Raw genomic sequence first — 11,979 nt, forward strand, 5'->3', positions numbered from 1 at the left:
GACATTTTCAATGACATGACGCACTTGTATTGTCAGTAAATACCAAATTCAGGTTTTCCCTTCGCAGCAAGCATGGAAATGATACGCTTCACATTATGTCGTAAATAGAATAAATACAGCACAAAAACACACAAAGTATTTACTTTGGAGACATTTCCAACGCAGTAAAACGAGTGTCATTTACATGATCATTTAATTGTTCATCTGTGTGTTCACTGAATTATCGTTTCACTTCACTTGGGATTTGAGCTACTACTAATATTACAGTCAGTGTGTCGGAATTTTTTTTCCCCTATACACTACCATTCAAAAGTTTGGGGTCACTTAGAAATGTACTTATTTTTGAAGGAAAATCACTTTTTTTTTTTCAAAGAATATAACATTAAATGAATCATAAATACACTCTATACATTGTTAATGTGGTAAACGACTATTCTAGCTGCAAACGTCTGGTTTTTAATGGAATATGTACATAGGTGTATAGAGGCCCATTTCCAGTGTTCTAATCGTACATTGTGTTTGCTAATGGTGTCAGAAGGCTATTGGATTATTAGAAAACCCTTGAAAACCCTTGTGCAACCAGCACAGCTGAAAACAGTTTTGCTGGTTCTTTGACGAAGGCAAAGTTTCAATAAAATCATTATTTCTAATCTTGTCAACGTCTTGATTATATTTTCTATTCATTTTGCAGCTGTTTTGATGAATAAAAGTGTGACTTTTAATGGAAAACACTAACAAATTGTAGAGATGACCCCAAACTTTTGAACGGTAGCGTAAGTAAGTGTCTTAAAGCTCTTCAGGTAACCCTTGGTCCCACAGTTATCATACTATGTAAAAGGTTTTAATACAAACAGGAAACTTCCTATGTAAATGTTCTTGATCACCACATCACCAATCACCTGTGTCGGTGATGATGATAATGGTTCATCCCAAAACTTCTCACAGTTCTATCACAATTCACAGTGGAGACATTTTTTTTCTTCCACTTTCAGATCTATTCATCAGGAGACTGAATCATAATCACAATAATCCATCCATCTTTTGCTGATTTATCCTCCGCATGAAAGTCACGGTGGGCACTGGCGCTAATCCCAGCTGACATAGGGTGATAGGTGGGTTCTCAGCCCGGACAGATCGCCAGTCCATCACAGGGACACGGAGACAAACAACCATCCACTCACAGTTTAGAGTGTCCAATTTACTTCATCTCCATATTGTATGTTTTTGGACTGCAGGAAATAGGAGAACAAGCAAACACCATGCAGAAAGACCCTTGTTGTCCGACTGGGTCGCAAACCCAACCATTAATCAAGGTTATTCTCTTTATTTTTTTATTCTCCACCATCTGAAGCTTCATGTTTCAGATGGTGATGTCAAATTTCTGTCTGCAAGACGTTTAAAAAGAAAAAAAAAAAAGAGGACACGAGTCATTGCTCTGTGATTGGAACCGGACAGTTTGTTCCTCTTTTAATCTATGATGGAATAGGTAGAGGACAGGATTGAATTGTGTCTGCCTATAATACAAACCATCAGTGACCCTTTGTGCCCTCTATTTGTTGCTCTCCTCCAACAATCTGTTGCCCATCAGCGACTAATGTTCTTTTACTTCCCCCGGTTCAGACGTCCACGTCGCAGGGTTGGGCACGTTCCCGCTCGTGGTGCTGCGCCGGATCATCTGCAAGCTGGAGCGTGCGGGCCAGCCGCCGGCGTAGCACGTCACGTGACCGAACATCTCCCTGAACCTGGTGGACATGAGGTTGTACAGGATGGGGTTGATGGCCGAGCTCAAGTAGAAGAAAACGCCAGAGATGATGTGGACGTGCTCGAAGATCTTCAGGTGCTGCTGAGAGGAGGTGTCCATGTAACTCCACATCAAGCGGTCCACGTGGAAGGGAGCCCAGCAGAGGCCGAACACGACCACCACCACACCTGGACCACATGGACAGATGAGACACTTTGAAACGGTAAGACAGACTAAAGCTACTGCACTAAAACACTGAAAAGACACATACTCAACATTTTGGTGACTTGCACGTTGCGCTTGCTGAGCTTCTGCTTATGGGACCTGGACAGACTTTCTGGTCCAAAGCCGGTGCCCACCATAGTCACGGTCCTCTCTCTGTGGAGCTGTAAGCCAATGAGCAGGTAGAAAATGCTAATTATCAGCATCGGGAGCAGGAAGAAGGCCAGCGTGGAGATCAGGATGATCAGATTGTACATCCAGGTGGGCTTGACGACGTCTGAGGACGGAGACGGCACAAGATTATCAGAATACAATCTAGTTTTTTTTTGTTTTTTTTTCAATTGATTTATTCATGGATTTCAGCAATTCACTTCTAAAACTCTTACACACTTTTGCAGTTTTAGCCATGATAGCGCTATGTGAGTGCAAAGAGGACGATATCTTCGACAAAACTCTGATTGATTTATGTATTAGTATTAAAATGAGCCTTTCATATGCACCAGCCAGAGCATGCAAATCACATTTTAAAGAAGACACTTATTATGAAAAACAAAAAAACATCCTTTCTGGTACTTGAAGGCTTGGGAAAGTGGACCAGTCCTCTGTTTGTTGCGCCAATAGATTGAATATTAGACTTTTAATTTCACCTTTTCTTGTGTCTAATGTCTAATTGGAGGTATCAATGTGACGCGTTGTATAGCAGTGGTTAACTTCTCTTGTTTGACCCGGGTCTTCCTTTGTTAAGTCCAAAGACTGACATCATTGAGCAGCCTCTTGACAAAATGTCACCTGCGATTGACTCCAGCTCCCCGTGTGACCTGCAAGGGTAAGGTGTTGGTAAATGGATGGATGACATTTTTGGATATTTCTTCCCCCTTTGAATGATCTGCGATATCTTCACGGAAGTATTTCATCCGTCACCATCACCAGTGTCAAAAAACACCCTTTTGCTCATCAAATTCCTCATTTCCTCAGCTGTGCTTTGACACGTTGTACTTTTGGACGTTTAGTCTCCGCGCGGGCCGATAAATGGTTTCAAGGTATAACCGTGGTATTTAAAAAAAAAAAGTCGATGTATTTGAACGACTAACACTTTCATCAGTCATACCATGCCTCAGGTACAAGCTGTTTTTAATGACTAAGCAGAGTGCAGGAATCACTCAGGTTGCGTGCAGCACTGAATAACACGACCCTTTCCCCTCTGGGTTGATGTGAGCAGTCAGTCAGCATGATGGCTGCTGAAGGAGGTGACATTTCAGAGCTGTAATTGCATCATTGTGATACCATTACATTTCTGCTTATGATTATCATACTGTCAGAATCCTGGCTCGCCTGGCTCTGCACCCTCCCTGCCACAAGAGCTCCAGAATGTAAAAAAATTGTGTTACCCGCAAAGTGACGGCATTCTGCCACTAGATCGCACTGTATCATTGTATATGCATCATGTGACGAGTGAAATAAGTAATAAATACAGAAAGTTATTTATCAATATGTTACGGAGTAGTTACCTTTATTTTACATTATATTTGGTTACATTTAGTTACATTGATACTGTATGACAGTTACATCTGGCCCTTTGAGGGTAACCATTATGCTGATGTGGCCCTCAGTGAAAATGAGTTTGATACCCCTGGTTTAGTTCATTTCCCATTGCTATAGTAACTCTTCATCACATCGCGGCTGCATGAAGCGGCCGTGACTTTGTTTTACATGCAACACACACAAACTAGTGACTAGTGCATTGTAAAGGGATTCTTTTCGGTGTAACTGAATAATTAAAATCAATTCATCAAAAAGATGAGTTCACTACTTCCTGGATGACCACAGCACCGGTTTTTCTCCTTGAAGCACAAACATGTATTCGCCTTCCCATCTTTCTTGAAACTGCCTTCCATCTGCTCTCTTCCTGGACATTTTGGGATCATTTGTAGATATTTCAATCTCGATTTCATTCGTCGCACGATGCATATACAATAATATTATACAAACTAGTGGCGGGATGCTGTCAATTCACGGGTAATGCAATCACCATGTATTATGGGAAATGTAGTTCATGGTCAACACACGCCTTAAAGCAGCACAGACCTCGCCGGCCACGTAAAATGATGTGGCGGGCCACATCTGGCCCCCGGGCCTTGAGTTTTACACGTGTTCTAGACATTTATTTTTCTAGATGTTGCAGATTACCCCACGTTTTCAGGATTTTAAGTCTTATCTGATCTCAGTGACGACCCTCTCTGATCAATCAGTGGCCGGCAGTTTGACCGTGTCAAGCGTAGTATCGGCTCAGCTCGCTTGAAACCATAAATGTGACGCACAGGACCTTTAACAACAGGAGGATATGAATTCTCTTTGCTTACGGCAGATCGCAGAGCGAGGAAACTGGCGTCCAAACTTTGAAGGTAGCGTCATGATCCCATGCAGACTGGTGTTTGGCACCGCACACATCATGGACAGAGCCCACAGTACGAGGATGACCCTCTTGACATGCGCACGTGTCGTCATGTGCTTGACTTTCAGGGGGTGGACCACGGCCACGTAGCGCTCCACACTGAGCGCGGTGACGTTGAGGATGGAGGCGAAACACACCGTCTCGAACAGAAAGGTCTTGAAGTAGCAGCCGCCCTCGCCGAGCAGGAAGGGGTAGTTGTGCCACATGTCGTAGAGCTCTAACGGCATGCCCAGCAGCAGCAGCAGCAGGTCAGACACCGCCAGGCTCAGCAGGTAGTAGTTGGTGGGCGTCTGCATCACCCTGTAGCGTAAAATGACCGCACAGGTCAGCGCGTTGCCCAGGACGCCCACCATGAAGATGGCGAGGTAGGTGACACAGACGGGGAAGAACACGGGGGAGCGCAGAGGCCCCAGGTGCCTGGTCAGGTACTCGTCCTCACTCAAACAGAGCTCATCTTGGTCTCGCTCGGTGGAGTTGGCCAAAGCCCAGGAGATATTCATCCCACACAGTAGAGCAGCCTCTGGACAGCCTGTGCCGCTGAAAACTGAGGCAGCAGACGTGAAGAGAATTGCGAGGGAACAGTTGAGCGCCGCCATGTTGGTGAATGGGGAAGAAGGTGCAGACTGCTGTTTGAAAGCTAATGGAAAGAATACAGAGGCTTTAAAACAACAACAACAAAAAAGCGCTTCAATATTGACCTTTAAAGGTGCATTATGCAATAAATCTAAAGCAACTGGCCTTAAAATCCTCCTAATATGTCACAGAGACTCAGGAATAATGTTCATATAACAAACTGAACTCACCAACAACAACAGTACAGACAAAATATTTGCATTCAAAAATTTTTTTGCAGACTGCAAATCATGTTTATGTTTCGAAGTCATGTTTTGGCATGTGGCGCCACCTACCGCCGTCTACCAATCATTGCAGTCAGAAGAGTCTCAGCTGCCGTGCAACCACGGGTTGCCAGTTACGTCAGAAAACGAAACCTAAAAGACCTCGGTATTTTGAATTTGAATGTAGTAACCGTTTTTTGGCCATATTCTTACATATGGCGCCTTTAAGGGCCGTTTCCGGAAGGTTGACAAAAATAACTCTGATGGCGTCACTGTGATGTAATCACGAACAAAGTGCTGCGTTTGAATGACGTGATCACGGAGGAGAGCCAATAGAGAGCATTGTTGTTGCAGCTGATTTCAACCATCGATGTAATGTGTTTTATGAGTTTAATTTTCTATCTCATATCTTGTATTTCAAGAGTGACAAAGTGCCTGAAACCATGCAGCTGCAGCACAAACATTACCCAGAAGTGATCACATCTAATGTATCTAAGACCTTTCTTTAAAAAAAAAAAAAAGATATGATGATGTTCTCCTTCTTGCTCCTCAAACACTAAATTGCCTGCATCACTGGGCTATAAAAAGGACATGAATTGGTAGGTAGCAACACTATAATGTCAGCCAAAGAAGTCAAAATGGTCAAATCCTATTTTTAACTTACTTGTTCACACATCTGTTGTTACCAAGCAGCTGCAACTTTGTCTCTTGACTACACCGACGACGACTGACTCTGTGCCACCAGCTCAGTTTTTTAATGGATTAATGGTACGCTTGTTATCACCGTGGCAGAGATAACTGACACAAATGACTGTCGCCGTGCAAAATTCTCAAGGGTGAGCTTGTTTTGTCCTCACGGGAAGAAAAAGCACAGCAAAGACCGATTTGAAAAAAATAAAATAAAATAAAAAATAAAAAACATCTTTTCAGCATGCAACAGAGAGGGTTTTATGTCAGAAAAAAAAAACCAGTACACACCTGAAAGTTGTAGGGTCCTCAATGAGACTTTACAAGATTGGAGGAAATGTAAGAAGAGCCACAATCACCATATCTCAAATCTCCTCCTGGCTTCATGCTCTTCTTCTGGCTCTTTACCTTGACTGCTGTGGTCCTTCAGTGAGACAGAGACGCCTCGAGTTTCTGTATTTGAGCACCTCTCTCTCTCTCTCTCTCTCTCTCTCTCTCTCTCTCTCTCTCTCTCTCTCTCTCTCTCTCACACACACTCACTCACTTTCTCTCACTGCATCATTTTATGAGGACCTGTTCACCCGTCCACCATTCTATCATATTTCCCATTAAAAGACCACATATTACACCGGTGAGGAAAATTAAGGTTGAGATTGCTTTGACCTGTGCTTTCAGTGTCTTTGTCTGTGTGTGTGTGTATGAACCTGGTATTCCTTATGTTGTGAGGACCTAAATCAGGTCTACACAGCCACAGTCACAGTATGGGGGACTTGTCTCCCTCATGGGGACACAAGTCAAGACCCTGTGACGTAAGTGACAACATTTTAAGGTGTTTTAAAGTTAGGCTAAGGTCAGGGTTAGGTTAAGTGTGTTTTTGTCTTATTTTCCGATGTATAAATGTTATTTTCTTTACGTCAGACCTGCATCTGCCCCTCATAATTAATTGTCACTTTAGGCAAAGCATTGGCCTCTTTCTTCCCTCCCAATTATTCCTAATTGGTCACCAGTTTCACGCTCCAATCTGTAGTGGAGTAAAATACACATGCACAGCGTGGCACATCAAGCTATATACTGTAGCTCAAGTCTGTCCTTTCTTGTTTTTTTTTTTCCTCATAACGACTGATTAGTTTCTTTCTGTCCTGAGCCAAATTAAAATCAGGTGCTAATTACCGCGGTAACCTTGTACACTGAGAAATAAAAGTGCTAATTGTTTGGCTTGTTCTCATAGGAGAACCCTTATTGGCTCCACCTGGAACCCTTTTTAAAACCCTTTATTCAGGAAAGGGTTTTTCCAGAAGCAAATGGTTCCAGGTAGAACCTCAGCCCTTGTAGAAGGACAGTTATTTCTAAGAGTGTAGTACACATTAAAAAAATACGACTCATTATTCTGACTTTCATGAGTCTTAGTTCATCACACCTGCTGTCACTCACTGGCCCAGGATGGAAAGATGTGTCAAAAAATGATCTAAAATTAGACTTAGAACAGATTATTAAGTAAGTGTCATTCACTACCTTCTCCCTACAGCACTGTGAGCCTGTGAGTCATCAACTGTCCCTTAGAGCCTAATTATTAATATATTTTTAACCCTTAGAACATAGAGCATTTTGGCTGCTTTTTTCCATGACTATGTCTAAACATACACTTTATACAGAGGCTATAAGAATGTGCAATAAAGAGTGTCTTATATCATTTTTTCCCCCAGCATAACCTAGGTAAAACATTTTTCACAAACTATATAAACAATCCTGAGCAAAAAGTTCAACGTTCACTTGGCCCGTTTTTATGAACAAAAATAAAATAAAAAACGCTGTGTTTTTTTATATGACTACTTTATATCGCTACTAAAAATGTGATATAATATGAATCATAACTTGACTCAACAACACATAAGAAGACAGTAAAAAAACGGCATTTTTTAAAGCCTGACTATGTGACCTATAAACACACATCCTCAGGATGTCCATATAAGGCAGGGGTCTCAAACTGGCGGCTAACAATGTTTTTTATAACAGTAATAATAAGACATTTGGTCATAATTATCCCATTATTAAATTCAATTACATATATAAATACACTTGTTAGGGCCCGAGCCACGAAAGGCAGTGGCCAAAACGGCTCCTGGTACAAATTTTAATTAGTTGTCCACACTAATAAATGTCTGTTTTTGATATTAATACATACATTTTGCATAATAAATAGTATTATTAAGTATACGTGATATCATGATGCAATATTGTAATTTCCCCCCCCCCCCACTTTTTGTTCTCCCCTCTTGACCACATTAGATGCGCATTGGCCCCCAGGTCATTTTGAGTTTTAGACCCCTGTTATAATGAGTTGTGTATTATTCCCACGGCACCTGCGGCACAAATCCGTGCCGCGTGAGCACTAAAAGGGTTAAGGATATCCGTCAACGTTGGTTTAGCACCGAGGAAATGTTTGACACGGCGGTAATGAAAACCATGTTACACAGGACAGGAACGGGAAAATCTATGTGCATTAATCAATGACAGAGCTTCAGTCCGAGGGCAGAAAATGAACAGTTTTGTCAGACTGCACACGTCCATGTGTCTTGTAGCGCCACCTCATCACAACTCCGCTTCCCTCCCATTTAAGCACAGCTTTTAATCCCAGAGCAATGGGGCTCCAATAGCTCTGCAGCAGCAGGACACATACGTGTTCTCTGCAGTGGAGTCGATCATTAATGGAGCCTCACTGTCACAGTGATTAATTGTGATGAGAATTACTTGTCCCACCCGTCAGATTAAGGTTATTTTTTTTGTTTTGTTTAGTTTTTAAAAAAAATAAAGAAATCTTGGCTTCGCATGAATGTTCCTCATTTATCAAAATCTTCCTAAACCTGTCAAGCAAACACTGAACAAGTTGCGTGTTATATTGAAAACGCCATGGTGAATATTTTAAAAAGAGCGTAATGTTGCACAGCTGCAGAACTGAAGAAAAAGAAAACCCAATCCTGACTTTAATTATGTGCTATTTTCCATTTCTCTCCTCCCAAATCCCACATAAGTAAAAGTGGGGATCTTCATAAAAACTGCATAAGTGGGTCCATATTTGTCTCGTTTGTGATTATTGCGCTTTTTAAATGACGTCCACTTTTCCAGTGTGTCACCACAAACCCAAACAATCGATCTGCCACAGGAGCATAATGCGCTCTCTGACTTTGGTGCTGTCATTTCAATTTTATGTTTTGTTTTTCAGCCAGTTAGTAATTGCGTTGTTTTCGTCGTAACTAGTTTAAACTGGCTGAGTCATTTACTTTCAGTGCATAAAACAATGAAAACTAATTTCCTTCATCTTCCACGGTGTTAGGCTAAAATCTCAAAGTCTGAAAAGATGAACCCAAAACCAGTTGTATGGATAAATATCAAAGAAAATACTTTATGCCGCACAAAATACTAATTTAATATCATTTATCCCTCAGATCATGGTTTTGTGTAATCAAATAATAACTATTGTATTTACTTTGTGAAATAGTGATTAAGAGGACAAAAAACAAACATCTCCACTAATAGCCTGCATCTTAACCTGCCCATTGATCTCATCAAATCAAATCCTCAGGTGTCTAGTATTTTTATTCCTATATTTCAAAGGAAACATGTTTCCTCATGACTTGTAACAAACAGAGGACTCCTACCTTTCCCCCAGCACGGCAGGGAACTACAGCCATGTTTCCATCACACAGTTCAGTTTGGTTTTGGTACGGTTTGGAACGGAAAAGCCCTCGTTCAGACTTGCGTTGCGACTGAGAACAGTCCCTTTTCCTGGTAGGCGGGGTGTGTGGGCTGTGCCCGATGGCCGCGTCAGCGAGATAATGGCAACGTACAACGTGCAGCTAATATAGCTCAATGGTATAGTTCACAGATCTTGGTGTGGTGGGCTGGGGATCGAGTCCCAGTCAGCTAATACCTAGTGTAATACCCAGCAAGAGTGAATTGATCAATGTAAGTTGTTTTGGATAAAGGTGTCACCTAAATGACCTGAAATGTGACACAGCAGACAACAAAGGAGGTAATCCAGCAGCTCTGTGGGCTTTGAAGAAACAAGGGATCGATGTTTTTTCTGTCAGCCCCATCAGCTGACTATTGACTACAGTACCATTTTACTTTGGTACCCCAAGGGGAGGGTGCCAAAAATTGAACGGTTGGGGCCTGATCGGTTATTATGGTATTATTCTTAATGGAAACGCAAAAAAATATGTACCGTACCGAACTGTTCCACATTTGCATAACAGAGAGGATGTTACTCTTTGTCATTGGCTTAGTAAGACTGCATCGTGACTCAAAATTGCCGGTTTGTCTGTCTAGAAATGCATCCAAGAGACTAATTCTAAGGCTACAACAAGCAAATGATCTTTATTTGAAAAATAAGTTTAATCTATGATTCAACGGTGTTTGAACATTTCTACATGTGGGTTTAAAATGGCCAGTGGAGATGCTCAGCTTTCTGTCTTTTATGTCCACTGAGTGTGTCTGTCCAGTCCATTATGGACGAGGACACAGTAGGAGAGGCTGCTGGGGTTTGTCCTGTGTCCAGCTGAGATGAGTGGTTCCTCAGAGGTGCAGCTGATGACCGGATGCTGCGTATGTGCAGTGTAGACTCGAGTTAGTTTTGTACCGTATGAAAGTGTAAATGGCTGATGTGAATATACAAGGAATGCAAATGTATACTGTGCCCTGAGTTTTATTCAGATACTCAAAGGAACCATTTAATTATAGAGTATCAGTCAGTGTCTCGGGGTTAGGATTTATGGCTGCATTAGGCCTATACTTGGAAATGTGGGCAGAGATTCACAACATCAACAACAACACATAACCACACTGTTCACTTACTGCAAATATATTAACCAAACTCTCTGGTTCTCCAGTTTTGCTGCTTCTCTCTGGTTTATTGTACATGTATTTTCTCTGGATTACATCATTGCATGTCTTTGAGTTGAGTGGAAGAGAAGGTTCAAGTGTGACGCCCCTTGAACACGAGTAAGTATGATAGTCAGACACAAGTAAAACTAATAATACAGGGATTTTTTTTATCCAAATTCCTCACCAAATCCTACTTTTAATGACTACTGCAGTCTCAAACGTATTAAACCACCCGAACAGAAATCCTCATAAGATCACACCTGATGCAACCAGTCAGGGACCTCATTAATTGCATCATCAGGTTGTGCTTGAGATAGAAATAACCTCAAATAGTTCGGACAAGTCCAGGAAGTTCAGAGAAGTTTGTGCCTGAACGAGGAAAAGGATCCAAAAAGATAGCAAAGGCACCGAATGTTCTTCGAGATACAGATGGAAAAACCATACTTTGTTCCAAGTTTAAAGTTAAAGGAGCAAGAGCCTGCACTCCCTGTCTTTGTATCGTGCTTCAACAGCGCTGGAGTTTGGACGAATCCAGACAGACGCGGTGCTTAGTGTTCTCACCCAAGACGAGGGTATGTAGTCCATTAAAGGGACACTGTGTAGTATTTATGGGTTTATATGACCCAAAATCTACTTTTTTATACATATTATGTGCTCCTGCATTGTCTAGTCGCTGTATAATATTCTTTGTTTCATTTTCGTAGTGTTTCAAAAAGTCATGTAAAATAACATGGTCGCGGGCCGCTACTGCATTGCCACTGTTAGCAGCGAGACGGCATGTTTCTACGGGAGCCTGTAAGGACAAACGCGAGAGAACAAATCAAGCGTCGCTTTTCTTGTAGCGGAAGTCCCGCCTCCACTCTCTCCGCTTCGTCTGTTACGGCCGCGGTAGCTCGCCCTCTCCCTCGCCTCACGAACCTCATCTGCTGACACGGAGAAAGACGACGAGGACGACATTTGAACGGCTGAGGATACCGTATCGCTCAGGGAAGGGAGGGGGTAAGCAGAGGAGCAGTTCTTTGTTGTAAATTTCAGCCTGTCCTCTAGATGGCACTATAAACTACTTACATCACCTTTAAAACTCTGAGACGTCGAGATGGAGAACATTTTCACAAGCATATCCAGTAAAGATTGATCTTTCTCTCTCTCAAAACAGTGAC

The 11,979-nt window shown here is 42.0% G+C and overlaps 1 protein-coding gene across 1 annotated transcript; it reads right to left on the minus strand.

Annotated features, from left to right (window-relative positions):
• Window positions 1-1,591: 1,591 nt before the first annotated feature.
• On the minus strand, window positions 1,592-5,011 carry LOC310926793 (neuromedin-U receptor 1-like; the record flags this gene model as incomplete). The annotated part of the gene is made up of 3 exons (XM_083888980.1): window positions 1,592-1,929; window positions 2,013-2,240; window positions 4,324-5,011. 3 exons carry the CDS (start codon window positions 5,009-5,011, stop codon window positions 1,592-1,594), a joined length of 1,254 nt encoding a protein of 417 aa, XP_083745106.1.
• Between the last annotated feature and the right edge of the window lie 6,968 nt (window positions 5,012-11,979).

Source organism: Microchirus variegatus (genome assembly GCF_963457635.1).
Source record: "Microchirus variegatus genome assembly, chromosome: 5".
In the NCBI taxonomy this organism is placed as follows: Eukaryota; Metazoa; Chordata; class Actinopteri; order Pleuronectiformes; family Soleidae; genus Microchirus; species Microchirus variegatus.